General features: G+C 49.3%; 1 protein-coding gene across 1 annotated transcript in view; it reads right to left on the bottom strand.

The window, feature by feature from the left end:
* Nucleotides 1-476: 476 nt before the first annotated feature.
* The window catches only part of LOC134560595 (ligand of Numb protein X 2-like), a 29358-nt gene continuing 10460 nt past the window's right edge, over nt 477-19374 (bottom strand). Inside the window, exons 2-10 of the mRNA XM_063416762.1 lie at nt 16899-17319; nt 14133-14359; nt 12658-12854; nt 11091-11450; nt 8823-9005; nt 7633-7807; nt 7253-7463; nt 3398-3556; nt 477-2548 (exon numbers count right to left, since the gene is read on the bottom strand). Coding sequence (XP_063272832.1) covers nt 2413-2548; nt 3398-3556; nt 7253-7463; nt 7633-7807; nt 8823-9005; nt 11091-11450; nt 12658-12854; nt 14133-14359; nt 16899-17287 — 2037 coding nt within the window. The 5' untranslated portion in view covers nt 17288-17319 and the 3' untranslated portion in view covers nt 477-2412. The remainder of the gene's footprint in view (nt 2549-3397; nt 3557-7252; nt 7464-7632; nt 7808-8822; nt 9006-11090; nt 11451-12657; nt 12855-14132; nt 14360-16898; nt 17320-19374) is intronic.

Below are 19374 nucleotides of genomic sequence, written 5' to 3'. Positions count from 1 at the left end.
GGGAGCAGGAATCCAGCATGGATTCAGCCAGGGCTGCACCTCCTCCTGCATTACCTGGACGAGCTGGACCCAACTCACAGAACATGCTGAGGTTGAGGGGACCCTCACTAACGAGGGCAGGCTTTTGGGGCCAGGAGCAGCCGTGAATTTAAGGTAAATAGTTCTTAATTGGTTTCTTTTCATTAGGCAGAGTTAAATTGTTTGCCCTCGCTATCAGGGAAGTGTAACAGTGGGTGTTGGATACAGTCTGTACTCACATCAGGAAGCTGCTGCAGCTTCACTGGTGTTGGGGTGTGGGGTTTACTGTTGTTGAGGAGCTTTTCCCAGCCAGTTCTTTCAGGATAGTCCAGCTCCTTTCCTGGGAGAAGCAAAGACAATCACACTGTTTCCTGCCACGGGGTCACTGTTTGGAGCAGTCTTGAGGGCATTAGCTGCTACATTTAAAGAAAGGATAAAGACCACACCTCTAATGCATATTTTTCAGCAATATTACAATAATTTATAAAGGCATCAAAACAAATCCAACATCTATTAACAAGCTGATTTTGGAAACAAAATTTAAATTACGAGGACATTCTGGTGAAGTTGAAGGCACCTTGAAAGGAGATGGAGTAAAAATGGTTCTGCAGCCTCCTCCTCCCTCCACTGCCAGCCCAGCAGCTGCACAGCTCTTCCCCCCTGCCCTTTCCCCACATTTGGAGCAGGCAGTGGGAATCACCCTCTCTCTGTCCACATCAGTATTTACTGTTCCAGGCACAGATTCTGCACATTGATTGGAAAGAGATAAAAAATTGCTTCATGTTTTTGTGTCGCAGCGAGGTCAGTGATGAGTTTTCGTTTGTGGATTATTTTGCTCAGCATTCAGTGGAACAGGAAAGCAGCCCTGCAGTGCAGGCAGCCCCAGCTGTGCTGCCAGAGCCCCCAGAGGTGTTCCCCAGCCCAGCCAGGGCTGTTGTGAGGATGGAGCCGAGGTCCTGCTGTGTCCTGGGCTCTGGGACAGGCCCTGCTGTCCCTGCCCACAGCTCCCGGGCAGGAGGTGAAGTCCCTGCGTGTGAACAAGGCCCAGGGACAGCAATGGACAAACTGCCAGCCCAGGAGAGGCTTCAGCCAGGGCTGGGCTCTGTCTGCAGAGCTGCTACAAGGAATTGAACATTCATTCCAGGCAGCATTTGCACAGGGGACACACTCCTTGGGTTCTCCTGCACAAGGTGCAGCACAGGAGGAAAGATCTCTCAGTGCAACCTGGTTTGAGAAAAATCCATCATTCCTACTGCTCATTAAGCTGCTAAAAAAGGGAATTGCTTCAGGTGGAGTTTGCAGGTAGGAACTTTCACAGTGTCTGAGGTCAAATCTCCCTGCCTGGGCTTCAGTTTAGTTCTCAATTCTCACTGCACAGTGGGTTTGAGCTGAAGCCAGGCTGGGCACAGTCTCCTTCTGGAGGTGACTTTTCCTGCAGCCAAGGACCCTTTGAGCTTCCCCTGATCCCATGGGTTGATATTTTGCTCCAGGTGCAAGAGGGACATGAACAGAACTGCAGGGGAAATCTCAGGTGCTCCTGCCCCTGCCTGAACTCTGCCCCTCATCACTGGAAACACAAAAATCAGACAGGCTGGGCCAGGGATGGCTGATAGCAGCCTGTTCCCTTCCTCACCCTCTTTCTGGGGAAAAAACTGCTTTTATCCCAAAACCAGGGAAACTTGTGTGCAATAATTGTGTGAACCTTGCCCTTGACCTTTGGTAAAGTCACATTTTGCAACATCATATTTCAATGAAGTCCCTCTTGCTGATACCGGTGACAGTGGTGAGGTTCTTTAAGCTGTTGCAATTGTCCCTTTACAATGAATCAGGGGAGGTGGCAGGATCCTAAACTGGGATTTGTGACAGGACCCTCCTACAGGTGACAGCTGCAGAGGCTGGCCCAGCTCTGAGTTACCGTGGGGTTTTAGGGTATGAACTCATTCCTGGGGTCACCGAAAAATGAGCACTGGGAAATCCTGAGAGACAGAAGTGCCTAAATTGGGTCCCCATCCTTACAGATTGAGCAGCTGCTTCTAAAAGCCTCTGTTTTAACCTGTTCAGATACTCAGTGGAAAGCAGAGCCCTAAAATCCAGGCAAGCCTCAGCAGCCTCCAGGGCAGGTTGTGGAGAAACACTGGGAAGAGCTTTCTGTGCACCACCAGTCCTAAGGAGCTTTAATGAGCCTGGGAAACTCCAACAACTGTTGGATTAACCCTTACTTTGAATTCAGCATCCAGATTTGTTGGTAAAAGGTTTTCCATCAAAAGGAAGCGAGGAGTCTTCCATGGCACTGCACCAGGACAGGAGTGGACAGTCCCTGTTTCCTGTCAAGTGCAGCCTGGCTGTGCCCAGCTGCAGGGGATACCTGGAAGTGCTGGGGGTGTGCTGGAGCTGTCACACGAGGCTCCCTGGCCACGACACCACGGTCAGGGTGACTTTGTTCCTCTGCTCCTTCAGCATTGGGATTAATTCCGAGTTGCTCATTCCTATTGCTGGCACTCCGTTCACTGCCACGATTTCATCTCCACACCTGCCCAAAGACAGATCCAGTCAGGATGGGCTCATTATTAACCCTGCATTAACCCTGTGCCCACCCTGAGCCAAATCAACTCCTCCTCGAAAGCACTTTTTCCCTTGAGGCAGAGGGAAGGGAGAACCCTGCTGGTGCTGGGGTGGCAGCACTGAGGGGCAGCAGGGAGGGTTGTGCTGGTAGAGCACTGCCAGCCCCGCTCAGAGCTGCTCTCCCGCGGCCATCCGAGGTGTGAGAGGGGCCTGCCCCCCTCAGGCACACCCAGCCCCTTGGGAGGGGAGCGGGGCTGTGCCCCACAGCCTGTCCCAGCCTCAGGAGCCCAGCTGGGCTCTGGGGCAGAGCCCAGCTCCCCGCACCGAGCTGTGTCCCCCGCAGTGCCTGTGGCAGCCCTCGGGGCCAGCTCAGCCCCCCCGGGGATGCCTGTGGGCTCCTGCAGCCCCCCTGCTCCTCTCACTGGGACCACCAACAGTCAGCAAACTCCAGTTACGGGTCCTGCAGGAGGGCATGTGGTGCTTGTGCTGGGACACTTTTCCTAATCAAAGAGATTTTATACTCTGGAACCTCCAAAATTAATCTCAAATATCCCCATTCTACTTTTACCTGATTACTTAATTAAACCCTTCACAGTTAGGTTTTAAAGGGCTGTAAATTCCTTTTCGTTGCACCTTTATGAAGAAACCAAACACTGCTTAACGCAGGGCTTAGTTTGTTACAAGTTTGGCAGCAGTATTAACGCTCGAATGAGTGCCAGACAGAGTCATTAACTTGGAGCTGAGCTCCTTCCAAGGGTCACAGAGCCTGGGAACCCCCCAGCCGCGGGTGATGATTCCCCGGGTACCTCACACCTACTTGAGTTTCCTGTCCCGGAATGCCGGAGTCCCGGGCACGATGGTTTTGATGAAGAAGGGTTGGTTTCCTTTGCTTTCCTCAAAGCCTCCCACGATGCTGAAGCCCCAACTCTCCAGGTTTCCTTTAGTGAGGACAACGTCTTGACAGAAGTGAAGGTAGCTGTGTCAAAAACAGAAATTATGAGGAAAATTGCCTGAGCAGGAGTTTATGTTTTCCCTCATGGAAAGCACAGCTGTAAACAGCCTTTCTCCTGTTTTTTGGATTTGAGACACCCCTTTGCAAGGCATGTCACAGGGTTAATTCTCAAATGAGATGATGCCAGTCCTTTAGAAATCTGAGTATTGTTTTAAGAGCTAAGAGGAAATCACCCTGCTCTAAAGAGATTTGGGACCTGCAAGACTCCTGAATAACTTTGTGAATTCTGCTAATGAACCCCCACAGCACCGGTGACAAACCCAAATTAACAGAGAGCAGCAGCTACACCCGTGCAATCAGTGAGAGTAGAGGGTTTTATCCCCTCTGTGCACGGCACTGGTACGAGGAAGGTTTTCAGCATCGCTGGCAGCAAATGGGAGCTGCAGCAGCTGCAGAGGAGAGCAGGGAATCCTGCGGGCTCCAGGATGTCCCGTTCCAATCCTGGGCTCCGTGGTGGAGCTCCCTGGTTCTGGATGCCAGCCAGCGCCGTTTGTCTCCTCGGGGAGCCCGGGCAGTGTGGGGTGGCAGTGCCAGCAGCCCGAGCTGGTGGCACGGAGCCCCGCGGAGCTTGGCCAGGTGACACACAAGGTGTGGCAGCAGCGTCTGGTGTCCCGGCTCCCAGGCCGGCTCCAGCTCAGGTTACATCCTGGCACCGCGGAGCTGTGAAGCTGCTGCTCATCATCACCCCGCTGAGCTCTTCCAGCAGCTAAACTGTTCCTAATAAACGTTTTTGCCTCCAGGGCTTTGCTTGAGCAGTTTGCAGCGGAGTTTCAGATTTCAAAAGCCTTCCCAGTTAACTTCTCACCAAGAGAAAGATCCAATTATCTACTTTCAAACTGTAATTTACTTTTGTTGGAGTTTTTCACACATAAACACCAGGAGACCCAGCTCGAGCTTACAGATTCCTGCACGGTTTCCCTCCACAGGTGCCACACAAGTGCAAAAACACAGCTCTGAGCCATGGCTGTGGCAGCTTCTGCAAAAAAGCAGCCCCAAGAGCAACAGCGGCAAGGCTGCGTCAGCACAGGGCAGAAATAAAAACATGGGGCACGTTCTCCAGGAGCTGGAAAGGGCTGTTTGCTAGGAATCCCTTTTCCATCTTAAAAAGGGGTTCTAGGAAGAGAAACTTTAATTTATTACCACCAAAAATGACTGTGGGAAAAGAACTGGAGAGTTTAGGGAAGGTCGAGGTGCAGGTTTTATGGTGCCAAGCACGCTGCTGAGCTGGCAGTTCCTGGTCCCTGCTGGAGCTGGGAGCTGCAGCGGGGAGGGATTGGGAGCTCCACATTGTTGTGGAAGTGTCAGAGTGGAGGCAGATAAACCCCAGGGAAGAGGGCAGCAGGAAAACTGCTTTTCCACCCCCAGGACTTCTCCACAAGCCACTGTGCATTGTGTTTTCAAGAGACAAAGGTTTCTGAGAGAAAAGATAAATCAATCTGGAAGCTTTTGTTTTGGCACCTTTGGGATGCAGGGTGTATTGGATTAGAACATGGGCCCAGTCCACAGCAGATTGTGAGATGGTATTTTATGCTAGCAGTGGATTTAACATGGATTTTATGGCTGGCGTGGATTTAACACAATGCTAGGAAGAAATCAAAGTTTCTGTTTGACAGAAACAGAAATCAGGGATACAAGGATCAAGGCTGGAATGAAGCACGGTGAGCTCAAGAGTTACAAGGATCAAATACACTGCCCCAGCCCTGAGCACTGATTTCAACTCACATCTTCCAGCATCAGGTCTGGGATCAAACTAGAGAGAAACACATTCCTCTAAAAAGAAAGAGATATTTCTGCTGGAGCAGAGAGATAACTGAGGGGGAAGAAGCTGAACAAACCCAAAATTGCATGTGCAATTAACTTTGAGCTTTCAGCCTGCAGGACATTCCAGTGAGGCCAGGGCAGCCCAAAGGAGCAGCTCCCAGTGGCAGAGCTGGTGCTGGCTCCAGTGTGGGCGCATTTCTGGGGGTTTCTGTGTCACTGTGGGGCACACAGGCTCTGCCAGGGCCACAGGACGATCCCCTGCAGCACTGGGGCTTTGGTCCTGTGCAAAGCAAACCCAGTTTGGGTGGGTCAGGACCTCTGCAATGGGAGCCAGAGCACAGCAGGTGAGGGCACTGGGACCTCCCTGAGCCAGCCTGGAGCGCCAGGGGCACCCTGAACATCCCCAGGGGACAAACACAGGCTCTGGGTGAGCAGCCAGGGCCTACCAGGACTCACTGGGAGCAGATGGGAAAAGGAGTGAGGAAGCACAGGAATGGCAGCCTTTTTCAGTGCTGGAAACAGGAGGAACATTCTGTCAGACCCCAAAGTGGAATAACCCTGCTGTGTGCATCCTGCCAACCCTCACAGCCAGAGCTGCAGACACCTTCCAAGGCCAGGACTCAGGCTGGAGTAAAAAAGTGAAGAGCAGAAAGGGCACCTGAAATCACTTCTTACTTCAGGAGTCAAATGAAGGGGAACATCAATACCAGCAGCAAAGGACTTCCCAGCAATGCAGTAAGTGCAGGTAATGTCAGGACACTCCTGAAATGAAGGCAGGAGATCCAGGAGCAGAGAAGAGCCCAGTCCCTGCAGCAGAGTGTGGGGAAGCTGCAAGGCACCTGAGAGCCACAAAAACGGGGAAAGGAAGAAAAGAGGCCCAGCCAGGTTTTGCTTTGCTGTAGTTCACTGCAGCAGCAGCTCAAGAACAAACACCAGGCAGCATCTGGGGGTTTGTGCCCAGGTTTGGGCTCTCCAGGTGCAGCTCAGGGCCAGCTCACACCAGACCTGCCTGGAGCAGGCAGAGGGAGATGGGAGGAGGTGCTGAGCACAGGCCAAGCACAGCAGACACAAAAGCTGCCTTTCCTTGGGCTGGTCTGTTGAGCATTTACAGTCTGCTAAGTAACACAACAGAGCCTTTGTGAGTGGTTCTTCTTTAGGTGTCTCAAGGAACAAGGCTGTAAATGATCCAGGCTTCCCACAGCAGGTCTGGCTCCACCTGCAGATGCTCCTGCAGGCAGCTGGGATGACACCAGACTGCCTTTCACAGTGTTTTGATCTAAATGCTGAAGGGTGGGAGCCAGAGGTTCACCTCTCCAGGAAGGAGAGGGAAATTCAAGCTTCTCTTGGAACTTCCTAGGTTAAAACCTGTGCCAAGCCTGTGCTGCAAAGCTTTGCAGCAGGAAAACACAACTGTGCAGAATCATTTCTGCTTCATGCTGAAGATGACACAGTTACAACAGCCAAGAAGAGTTAGACTGAAAGAATGTCTGCCCCTAAGTGAGATGATCAGATTAGAAACTCCCAGACAGCCCAGGTGTCTCTTGGCTTGTGTTAGGGGATGCAGAAAGAGCCACAGGAGATTTCAGTCAGTACTTTAGCAAGGATGTATCTAACATGGACTATTTGTCTCTTAAAAAGGGAGTTTCAGGGCTTCTAAAGCATGGATAGTGTCCAACATGAGTGTGGGAATGATGGGTCACTCCAGAAAAACAGTGGAAGTTCCTTATGTACTCATTATTCTATGATCTCATTGGCAAATGAGGCTTTCCACTGCCTTTCAGCTAAACGGGAATACCAGGAATGCTTCCAAGTTCATCAACAAAGTAATTAATTTCTAGTGTTTGAGTGAAAGTCAACCCTGTAATTAACAGCCATCCATCTAGTCCCTGACAAACATACCTGGGCAGTCCAAGCCACGTGATCCAGAGGGGAGCCCAGCTGAATCCCTGCTCCCTGATGTCCAGGGATGGCTCTGGGCAGTTCAGGGAGAGGATCTCCAAAGCTTTCAGTGTGACTGAGTGGGAAGCTGCATTGGATTTCAGTGCTGACACAGCCTCATAGTAGTTGAGATGTGTCAGATCGATGCCGTTGATGCTCAGGAGTACATCCCCTGTTGGTGAAACAGAGTGGGACCACTACAGACCTTTGGCTGTGGAGCCCATTTCAGCCCCCAGGGTCATGGCAGCCCTGTTTCCAGCCTCTCTTTAGTGCCCAGGGCCTCTTCCATTGAAAATACCCCACAGTTCCTGAAGGATAAAGGGTCTGAGAGCCCCCCTTACCTCTCTTGATTCTGCCATCCCTGAAGAGGCATCCAATGGGCTGCACACTTGTCACATAGATAGGGAGCTTGTTTTTGTTATCCCTTCCACCTCCAATTGTGATTCCCAAAGATTCCTTTGGCTCCTTTTTTATTGCAACTGTCTTCTCATGACTTACATATCCCTGAGGCAAATCCTACGAAGCAATGACAGCACAAAATGCAGCTCCATTAATGCATTTAACAGGAAAAGCCCAGCTCTGGCAGACAACATTTGTCTCCTTCACTCAGAGCATTCCAGCAACGTTGCTGGAGGGCAAAGTCAGCTTCCCATGTCCTTGCTGTGGGTGGGAATCCAGAGCAGCATTTCTGAGGTGACCCGTCAGTGCTGTCCTCATGATCCCAAATCCATCTGCTGTAGGGAGATGCCCCTTCTGAGGAGGGGAATTTGGCACTGAGGAACAAGTGATGAGCTCATCTCAAGCAATGAAACTCTCCCTGACTGAATGTTTAGGTTGCAATGAAGGCACACATTAGAGCACAGGCTGTACAACAGGGTGTAAATGCTACTCAGGGATTTAAATGCAGGAACCACACTCCAGCCACACAGGACAGCAACTCCCTGAGCTCCAGGGACACTGAAACACAGCACTCAGCAGCTGCAGCAGCCTTGTCACTCAGCTGGAAGCTCTACACACAGGTTTTCTCTCTGGGTTCAGCACACTGGGGATTGTCCTCTTGCTCCTGCTGTTTGTTGTGCCCCACAAAGGGGTGGCAGAGCCACACTGCAGTCACAGCAGCAGCACAGGGCCACCTGGGGATTCTTCTCCTGGGCCACAAAGGCCCCTGGCTCCACACCAGCTCAGCTGGGTGTCACTGCAACACCCTCAGCGTGTGGGGCTTGATGGACGTCAAGAAACAAATCCCCAAAAAATCTCATGGATGGCAAATTTCTCATTGCCTTTTCCAGACAACAAAGCATTAAACACCAGCTCTGCATTAACACTGAAGAAATTTTGTTACCTTTTTCCCTTAAAATCATGTTTCCCTATAGATGACAAAGTGGTTCTTCAGTACCAAAACCCCCAAACCTGCCCGAGCAGAAATGGAGCTGCTGATGAGTGTTCTGAGATAAAACACCATCACAGAATAACTCAGTGCATTTACTAAACCAGGAACAAGCAGCACCTTGGCCTCATGTTCCAGCCCCACCTTCTGGTAGTTGGATTTCCGTCTGTAGTGGTTCTGGTCCGGTCTCCTCCGGTGGTGCACTGGGCTCCCCCCGTTGCTGCTGCTGCTGCTGCTGCTGTTGGAGGTGCTGCCATCCTCCAGTGGCTCCCCCAGCTGCACCCCAGGCTGCCTCAGGATCACAAAGTTCACTCTGGATTCCGTGGTCTGCCCAGAGAAACGAGGAGTGGAAATTAGAGACAGAAAATGGGTTAGAAAAGAAGGACAGCGCTCATTGCCTTGGGGAGAGAGGAGGGCTGGCATCATTTCCTGCAGAGGTTCTCCAACAGGTCCTCAGTGTGATGCAAAGTCTCCTGTGATGAGCCAGGGGATGTGATTGGGAAAAAAGGCAATTAGCAAACGTGAGTCAGAAGGAACAGGAGTAGAGGCAGCCTTCACTCTTCACTCGTGCCTCCCTCCCCCACAAACACCAAACAAGAGAAGGTGGAAAGGGATGATTAATTCTGCACTTGGGTACAAACAACCAAAACAGCTACAGAATGAGCAGAGCTGGAACCCTGGCTGGTGCACACACAGTGGCCATGACAAGCACTGGATGCTTTTATTGCACGGGAAGTTGTTAAAGCTCTTTCCCTCCCAGCTTTGTTCATCTATTGTTCACCATCTCCCATCCATTTTTTCCCCAGAGTGCCTCTGGTTAAACACTTCACCAGCTGCGGGTCTGGCCTTGGCAGGGCTGCAGGGGAAGTGCTCCCATTGTTCCTGCTGCTCTCCTCCAGTTTGTTCCTTCAGATCACCTGACAGAACCTTATTGTGAAGGACTCACTGGGGAAGGCCCACGTGCTCAGGGGCGTTTCCTGCCTCGGATGACAGAAATGCAGTTGCTGCTCTCACTCCTTGCCACAGGACCCTGCTCCCTGCAGAGAGAATTCCCTGGCCTTGGAACAGGGACTCTTTAAGTTACACTTAAGCAAGGATTTCAATTAGCCCTCAGGAACAGACCATGTTTGGAAAACTGTCACAGTTTTACGCAAATATCACTTTGGAAAACCATCAGTTTTACACAAATATCACTTTGGAAAACTGTCACAGTTTTACACGAATACCACTTTGGAAAACTGTCGCAGTTTTACACAAATATCACTTTGGAAAACCATCAGTTTTACACAAATATCACTTTGGAAAACTGTCACAGTTTTACACAAATACCATTTTGGAAAACTGTTGCAGTTTTACACAAATATCACTTCCAAAGAGATTCAATCAAACCTCTTGAAGCCAATCCTGAGACTTTGGTTGCTGGTTCCAGTGGGATCAAAAGAGTTCCTCGTATGGGATTTGTGTGTGCACATTGCAGCAGGAATGCAGCAGCACTTGTGGGATGCAAACAAATTCTAAGAGGCCGCAGAACGGAAGCACAACATGAAAAAGGACCTCAGTGCTGGAACTCTGCTCTTTCTCCCATGGCACTGCACTCCTCTGATAACTGTGAAGAGAACTCTCCCTCCTGCTGACCTCACATCCTTTCTGGGACATAAACAGAGTGGGATGAGGTGCATTGTGTCGGGATCTGTAGATAAAAACACAAAGTGGAGGCACTCGCCTGGGGAGATAAAGAATTTAAACTGATCTATGTGATATCTGCTGTACATGCAGCAGTCCTTAATCCTTTAACTAGAATTCCTTGCCCACTCCTTCCACCAAAACCTCTGGCATGCTGCAACAGGAGCACATTCCACAGGGAAAGACCACCCCTCTTCTACCCATTTAGTACCTTGGAATGTTTTCAGGTCGTTTTCCAGTCTCTCTTCATAAATACAGGTAAAATGGGGAGAAATGGCTTCAAATCAGTCCAAAGGGATCTGTTCTGTGCTGCCAGCCCATCCCATCTCCCAGCAGCACCCTCAGTGTGACTGCTGGAAGCACAAGAGGCTGCCCTGATCCCTCCCTGTCTGCTGCAGGAATCCACACAGTGCATCCACCATTGCCTCTGCAAGGCTGAGAGGCTGCAAACACCCCACAGGAGATGCAGTCTCCCCAGATGAACTCCTGTTCCATGAGCCACGGCTTCCCCTCAGACCTGTCAGGGTGACTCACCACAGATTCCCACTCTTGGTGTTTCTCCTCATTTGGAAGCAGTGCTTCCCACACATCCAGAAGGGAATCACTTTCCATGAGAGAGATTTGGGGGATGCAGCTTGCCCTGGTGTGTTCTGTTAGCCCTGGCTCAGAACAGGAGCTCTGCCATCAGCCACTCACAGCCATCTCCACACAGCCTCTCCATGAACTCACCTGGATTATCTGGGCAGCAGCCTCAGGAGTTCCTTGCCTCAGATCCTGGCCATTTATTGACAGCACTCTGTCATTCCGACTCAGCTTCCCATTCTTGGCTGCCAAGCCTCCCTCTAAGAGATCCAGAATAAAAATCCCTGCCTCATCAGTCTTCCTGATCAGTTTGATTCCCAAGGGCTCAGATCGGTCTCTCTTTACCAGGGTGACGTGGATCACTTCCCGGCTTGCAGAGTCCTGCTGGGCACTCTTGTTGGAAAAGCCCTTCTCCTGCAGGACCATGAGGTGGAGAACAGGCCCTGGGTGGCGCAGGAAGGAGACAGCCTGGCAGTGAGTCACACTGCTGATGTTGACGCCATTCACCTACAAAGACAAACAAAGCACTCACTAATCAGAGCCCACATTAATTAGGCACTGTCCACAGCGTGGGGCATGGCCAGGCTTCAGCAGGATGGAAAACTCCCTGTGCAATTCTCTGACTCTGAGGCACATTAGGGAGCAAAGTTTTCTAAAAAAGAATGAAGAAACCTGATGGAATTAGACTATAATTGGTGAATAGCTGAGCACAGGGACAAGACAAGACAACCAGCACAACAAACAAATCTAGAAATGTTCAGTCATTCCTTCCATGCCATGGAAATGCAGATCTGCTTTTCCTTTATTTCCAGCATTCAGTACAGGCTTGGAGAAGTCCCAAATCTCCACTTTTGAGTGGTTCTGGAAGCTTCTGGAATCATCCATCTAATTATGGTTTCACCAGGGTGACTCTGAGAAGGCAACACTTTGCTTTGCCTGTTGTCACACAAGATTCTGTGCAGCCTTTTAGGATGTTAACAGGTCTCCTAAGGGTGGGCCCTGTCCTGTTTGCTGAGACTGAGACACGGACACCCAGCTGGATAAAACAGGAGTCACTCCACTGGTCTGAGAAACCAACTCGGAGATCTCATCAGCCACTGGTGTGTGGGGGCTGCCAGCCCTTCCTGATGCCCAGTCCCATGGGATAACGAGGATCTGTGGCTTGGCAGATGATTGGGCAGCCATGGCTGGAGGTGCTAAGTGTTGTCACTGTGTGTACAAGGTGTCACCTCGGTCACCCAGGGCCTCACAGCCCTGCCAGTGTGGGCAGTGCCCTGGCTGTGGGTTGGGCTGGGGCTGCAGCTCTGCGTTTACTCACATTTTGGAGCTGACACTCACTGCCAGCCAGCAGCTCTCACCCTGGACCTGCCCATGGAGAATATGCAGCTTAAGCAACACAGTGGAACAAGCAATTAAGAGACTTCCTAACTAGAGCAGAGAAATGGGGCTGCTGCATGAAATCTGTCAGGCAGGAATCTTTTACTTTATCCAAAATGGCCCAAATTTCAAAAAGCTGTCAAATATGCAAGAGAAATGCGAGTCTGGCTGGAAGGAATGCCAGCAGTGTTCCTGAGCCCCAGCAGACTCACAATGCTGCTGACACAGAGGGTTGATCAGTGCTCTGAACCCTCAGCTGCAGAGATTTCCCAGTTCTTCCAGGCACTCTCCTCCCGCAGTCAAGGGAAGCCATGGGGCCACCAGGGGGGTTCCCTACCTCAAGGATGTGGTCTCCAGGAGCAATTCTTCCATCAGCAGCAATCACAGAGTCCCGCAGCACTTCCTGAACAACGATGTTCCCTAGGGGGGTGTCCTTACCCCCAACTATCCTCATCCCCAGCTCCTCCTCAGGATCTTCCCGGTGGATTTCGATGGTGGTAGTTTCAGCCACAAGACTGGTTCTCTGAGGAAGGTCTGCTTGTGGAAATTGAAGAGAAAAAGAAACACAGTAACAGAAGTTTCCTTTTCACAGCACCCCAAGGTTCAAACCCCTGGCAGGTTGTGTTCAGTGTAGCATCTGGAGGGAAAGCAGCTATCAGGAGAACTAAGGTCACGTAAAAAGCTTAAACCTCTTTTCTTTCTTTAGAGCTGCTCCAGAATTTTTCCCATTTTCTCCTAGCTTTTGGTGAATTCAAACTCCTTACTGGTGTTGCTTGGGGTTTATTAAAAGACATTCAGTATGGTTTGGCTATATTTAGAGATTTATTTTTCTCCTGTGACAGCTGGCCTGCTAGAAACACGCACACAACAAATTCCAGTTTCCATGATGCCCACGAGGGAAAGGGACTACCCAGCTGTAATTACTGCTCTGCAACTTCCTTCCTCTAATTTCCTTTGGTCCCCTCTTCCCATCCCCCCTGTAAAACAGGAGGAATGTTTGGCTGTTTCACAGCATTCTGGAGATTAAGCAATGCTGCATTCTGAAGATGAAAGTTGCTGTTAGCAAGCGGGCTGAGATCTCCAGCACAGGGACACTCAGGCAGGCCCAGCAGGGTGAAAGGCAGGTGTCACACAGGGATGCAAAACCTGCTCCAGGTGTGCTTTGGGAAAAAGCCAACAGGGAACTGAACTGACCTGTGAGTTACCTCTGTCCCAGGCACAGGGGGTGGAAGCTGAGCCTAACTTTGAGACAAGGCACTGAGGTTTCCACGCTGCTGCCTCCTACCAAGCTGAGACAAGGGCTGCTACACTGGAGTGGAGATGGTGATGTGATCTGCAAGGCTTTCAGAGCTGCCTGTTAATCCAAAACCTAACTTATGCTAGAAAAACACCAGGAGGGAGGTACTGACCCCTCCAGGAAACTGACTGTATATTTAACTTTCCTAACAAGATTAAAAAGAACCTGGAACACTTCCTAGTTACTAATTATCTGGCTTCTGCAAGGGCTTTAAGTGCTCGATGTTCACATTGACAGGGACTGCCTTTGTTTCTCCACAGAATACTGCAAATACTGCAATCTCACAGAGTTTCTCCAAATGGTTTTGTACAGTTCTGTGCTTGTGAGCAGACTCTGCCACCCCTGCTGCACATGAATGCATCTCCCTTCTGCTCAAGGAAGGGATGGCTACTAATGGCTGAGTGGTATTAAGGATGTCTGACAGTGCTGGGGACACTTAAAATTTGAATTTTCTGAGATAACTGCCTCATTTGTATATTATCAAAGGTAAATACATTTCTGTACTGAACTCTCACCTTCCTCAGTCTCCTCAAAAGCTGGATTAACCAGTCCAGGCTCGGCAGTGCCCAGTGACACCACAGCAGCTCCGGAGCTTTCTGCCACAAGTGAGGAGCCTCCACTCAGGACCTCTGGATCCTTGGGCGTGTTTGCCTCCCCCCTGGCAGGAGGATCTTCCTTCCCTTTGGAAATGGGATTCTTCTTCCTCTGCAGTTCAGATTTGTATTTCTTAAACCCAGGACACCTGGAGAGAGATTGGCAGGGACTGTCAGTGAAGGCTCTGCCTGGGCAGGTGACCCAGCACATGAAAGCTCTGACAAACCCTGAGAAGAAGCTGGTTCCAGATCTCACCAGTGCAGAGCTGGTTTCTCAGATGATAAAACTGATTCTCATTTGACCTTCAGTTTCTATGTGTACAAGTACCAGCTTAAGTGCTGGCTTGTTACTTCACTACTTTTGAAATTATTAAGCAAATTATTTGAAAAAGAAGAACATAACAGAAACAGGAGTCTCCCTTGCTAAATATTTACCTGGCAAACATTCCATGAAGAAAAAACCCTTCTTAAATAGAAGCAAATACTGAGCTCTGACGTTGTACAGATCCCTGTGAACTGTACCTTGATGCAAAGGAAGTGGCTCAAGTTTCAAGCTCAGCCTTGAATTAGGCTTTGTTTTAACACACCAGCAACACACAAGGGCAGCAAGGGAGGATTGGGCATTTTCTGTTGTGGAATGAGACCTGACCCTGGACCTGGTGCACGCCCAGTCCATGCAGGTGATGGCTCTACCTGAATGGGAGCAATTTAACTCCTAATCCCGCTGAGTGCTCCCACAAAGATCCCAGAACTGGGATGTAATTGTACACACAAAATGTGCCCTGGATGCAGATACATCACCAACCTGCCTTGGTATTAACAGGTGAGGAAGAACAGCTCTTTTATCACAACTATTTATAAAAAAAGGTGACAGGCAAGAAGGTGATAAATGCAAAAACATCACTTTCAGAGATATAAGTATTGGGTGTTTATCAGAGTCATTTTTCAAATTAAACTGAACTACTTACACTCTGGCTAAAGAAGTCTTATCCCAGTATTACTGCCTCTGGTTTATTCCTACTCATTTATTCTCCAAGCAGTAAAATAACCTTGAACTTAGTGACAGAAAATGAATGATCCACTTGTGCACATGCCCCTCCTAAGATACCAAAACACAAATTCAATTTGCAAATAGCAGGGAAATCCCCCAAGAAAATAAGTCACTATGTGCTTCTTATTTCCTTAAATCTTCTCCTATCAGTTACTCTCACTTTAAACAAGAAAACACCCAAATCCCAGGGCAAATTTCTTATCTGGTTTTTTGTTTTGTTTTTGTGGTTTTTGTTTGTTTGTTTGTTATTTTGTTTTATGGTTTTTTGTGGGGGTTTTTTGGGGTTTTTTCCTCCCCTATTTTCCAGTCTGACTGCGCCCACAGCCCAGGTGAAATAGCCTCCAATCTTCGAGTACTCTGTCCCCAAGAAAGATACAAACAACTGTGGAATATGTAAGAGAATGATACAGTTTCCAGGCAGGTCTCTAATGTAAACACTGGAGGAGCCTCCCTCTCTCCCCTGTGTGTAACTCCTGTGCCAGACGGATTACCAGGGACAGGAGTTTACTGATAGCAGGGCAGATTTGCAGAGCACAGGAAGGGCCAGCCCTGGTGTGAGCCACGGCCCCAGCCCTGCAGCCTGGAACCAGTAGCCAGGACAAAGGGCTGCTTCAAGAAAAAGGAGATTATCAACTTTCACTGAGGGGAAAGGGGCACCCAGGCTCCTTCCATCCCTTCCCCTGGTTCTAACATGAGCTCTCAGCTCATGGGGACTGAAGACAAGCAAAAACCACAAGGGTACATCCTTGGCTGCAGCTGCAAAGGTACCCTAAGTGTACCTGTTCCCTGGTTGGCTTATTTTTAAAATATATCATTGCCACAACAAACTACAACACAGCTGAATGAAACAAGGCCGTGGCATTTCTCACTGCTGATAAATACACCCTGCCAGGGAAGGTCTGTTCCACCTGCAGCAGGGCTTGCACTTAGTTCCGTTCCCTGGAAATAATTAACCAGGTAGGAACAAGGGTTCTCCACACACCACACCAGAGCTCTGTCACCTGCACTCCTTTTAAAGTGACAATATTCTTCCTGCCCACAGCTCAACCTGCAGTGAAGCACCAGAAGTCTCCCTTCCTCTACACAAGTGGAACAGAAAAAAACACAGGAATTTTCATTTGCTTTTCTTTCTCAGCAAAAGAATGAGAGAAGATAATGGAATTATAAGTAGGTGATTCAGCAAGTGCATAATGTGCAGCTTGGAGGGACTTGCACTATTTGAATCAAAGACTTATGTATTGCACATCTTAATTGGACCAATTAAACTGGCAGCACTGCACAATCCCTTGCTCTCAGAGCCTTGACTCTGTGCCTTTCTCTTCTGCACAAGGGAAACAAGAATAAGCTTGCTTCTAACAGCTCCAGAGCTGGTGCCCCAGTTCCGGAGCCACAAATGTCTGGGTGTTTGACAGGTTTAGTGTCTGCAGATGGCCTGAAGGTGAGCAGCTCTTCTCCATAAGAAACTTCTCCTCCAGAGCACACACACAATTACACTGTCCTCACCACCCACCTCTGCAGCCTCACCCTGCCATCCCTGGAGTCCCACCTTGCCCCAGTTCAGGAGCTGCTCTGAGAATGGCTGGTTCTGACGAGCAGCACGACAGCCCCGGCCATAACAGGATGGAAAGGGAACGCACCTGTTCTGCAGGTGAGCCTCCAGCTCACAGCGCTGCATGGTCTGCTGGCACTCGGCCTTGAAGGGACACAGCACCAGCAGCTTATCCAGCAGGTTCCTCACCAGGAGGCTGGACTTGTGGCACTGCTGGAAGGAGAGCTTCTTGCGGTCCATGGGACAGAAGCTGTACTCCTGCATGAAGTTCTCAAGGCACTTGAAACAGTACGTGTGCCCACAGGGCGTGTCCATGGGCTGCAGCAGGGGCTGCAGGCAGATGTGGCAGATGAGCTCGTCGTCCACCTCGTCCTGGAAGTTGTAGAGGTGATTGTCCAGCAAGGGGTGTGCCTGGCCACACTCACAGCACAGCTCGGGGGCCTGGGACACGCTCTCCTCAGGGACGGGGTCAGCCATGGCAGCAGGGAAGGAGATTGGCACACAGACCTCTAGGGAAAGGGAAAGAGAGAGAGATTTCCAGCAAACTGCCTGCTTTAAATCCAGCCAGTTCAAAATTAAACTGTGTTCCTGCCTTGAGCTTCCTTCCCCAGAATCTGCACCCCCACCTGCCCCCCCAGGGCCCTTCCCTCCAGAAGCTCCCAGTGAATGAACAGCCCAGAGCTCAGAGGATGCAAGGACCTCACTCAGCACAAGGTTTAACCATGCAGATAAACCGAGGCCTAAACTTCACACACGCCAGAGACAGACTAAATAAACCCTGCCCAACACAGGGACTAGAAAAGCTGAGACAAAACCTGCATGCTGTTGAGGGAGAGCAACCCAGAGAGGGAAGGGAAAGGAAGGATACACAAGACGGTGATTTTTAAACTTTGACTGGCTTTCCAGATTATACCAAATCTTATAAAGACATGTGTGGGGAAATGCCAGTTTGGGGACTTTTGGTTGTTAGGATTTTTGTTTTGTATTTGGGAGGGTAGAGAGGATGAGGCAAAAGAAGAGGAAGAAAATTCAAAAGAAACTTAAATCTAAACCACATTTCCTTCCTTTCAAGCCCACTCCCTTAAAAAAAATTTGTTTTAGCAAACAATGCATTGTTCCCCACTCATCCAGGCCTAAGTTCCCCCATGGAAACAAATTTCCTATAAAAAGACTAAAGCTTCCTAAGTGGAAAAAACGTAAAGAATAGTCCACATCATTTGTTGAAAGGTTACAGAGGATTGAGCCTCAGCTCCTTTCAGCCAGGGAAAGCAGGATAAGGGACAAAGTGAGTACTTGTAGCTGCTGCTCTGATTTTAACAGAAGTGTCCTCAGTCACATCCATTTTGAATCTTGCCTGTTGTAATTAAATATAAAATTCACTTGAGTTTCCTAGCAGATTAGAGGCACAGGGATGACCGCAGGGAGGATTTTTTTAACCTGGCAGTTATTTTAATGAAGTAGGAAATGTGGTATTAAAGGAAGCAAACTACATTACACGGGGCGGGGGGGGGGGGCGTTGTGGTGATGTTTTGAAGAGTTTGTGATTGGTGGGGTTTTTTAAAGTAAAGAATCCCAGACTCTGAAAACAAAACAAACAAAAAAAATTGCAAAACTGTGATGAAATGGAAAATTTCTGAAAGATGATGTGGAAAATACCTGAAAACAATGACTTTATCTGGAACAGGTAAAAGCCCAAGCAAGAGGGAACACTGGTCTGCACCAGTGCCTGGAGGACACAGCTGGCACACAGCAGAACTCAGGAGGAGGGGAGACAAGAACAATAAGATAGCAGGAACGGCAAGAAAAAATTAGTCATGGGTTTCTAATAAAAGTCATACATCACTCCAATTAATTGTCAAGGTAAGTCAGCTATTTAATTAAAGGGAGAACGTATCACCAACAGAATCAGCCATTTCACAGGCGAATTTTTACCCAGCCATAGGAACTTGTTCACTTCAAAAGATTAAAACATCACTGTCACGGTTCCAGGTGGCTACAACAGGAGTTATTTGCTCCTCTCTCTGCTGCTGCAGTGCCAGGAAAGCATCTTCCCCTTGAGGGAAACACTCAGGCTGGGTGAACACCCCTGATCTTCTGTTTGCATTCCCTCCTTAACTCCTGCCTGGCTGGCTCAGTGCTCCCCAAAACAAAGCACAGCTCTCAGACAGCACCCATGGAAATGAAAGCAGAGTGTCCCTGCCCTCCTCTCTCAGAAATCCCCCTGCTGTTTGGTGCTGCCTCCAACTAAAACAGGCAGCCCTTCTGTTTGCCTGAGCGGCCTTTCTGCCAGCCTTCAGCTGATCCTGAACCATCTTACAGGTGCAAAAGGAACATTTCAACATCAGACATCACTTAACATCTCCTACCAATTCTAATCAATCAGCTCAGCACCAGCAGTTAATGAAACAAAGAGCTTCCAAGGCAAACAGTACCAATCAGAAATACTTGTGCTTCGGGTTGGACTATTTGCATAAAACTTTGGCTGGTGATGAAACAAATCCACTTTCTCAGCAAAAACAAACCTCACAGTAATTTTGCTGATAAACTACTTTTATTGGGGGGGG

The sequence above is a fragment of the Prinia subflava genome, chromosome 20, assembly GCF_021018805.1.
Source record: "Prinia subflava isolate CZ2003 ecotype Zambia chromosome 20, Cam_Psub_1.2, whole genome shotgun sequence".
In the NCBI taxonomy this organism is placed as follows: Eukaryota; Metazoa; Chordata; class Aves; order Passeriformes; family Cisticolidae; genus Prinia; species Prinia subflava.
The sequence above is the reverse complement of the archived record's forward strand: the minus strand, read 5'-3'. Positions and strand labels throughout refer to the sequence as shown.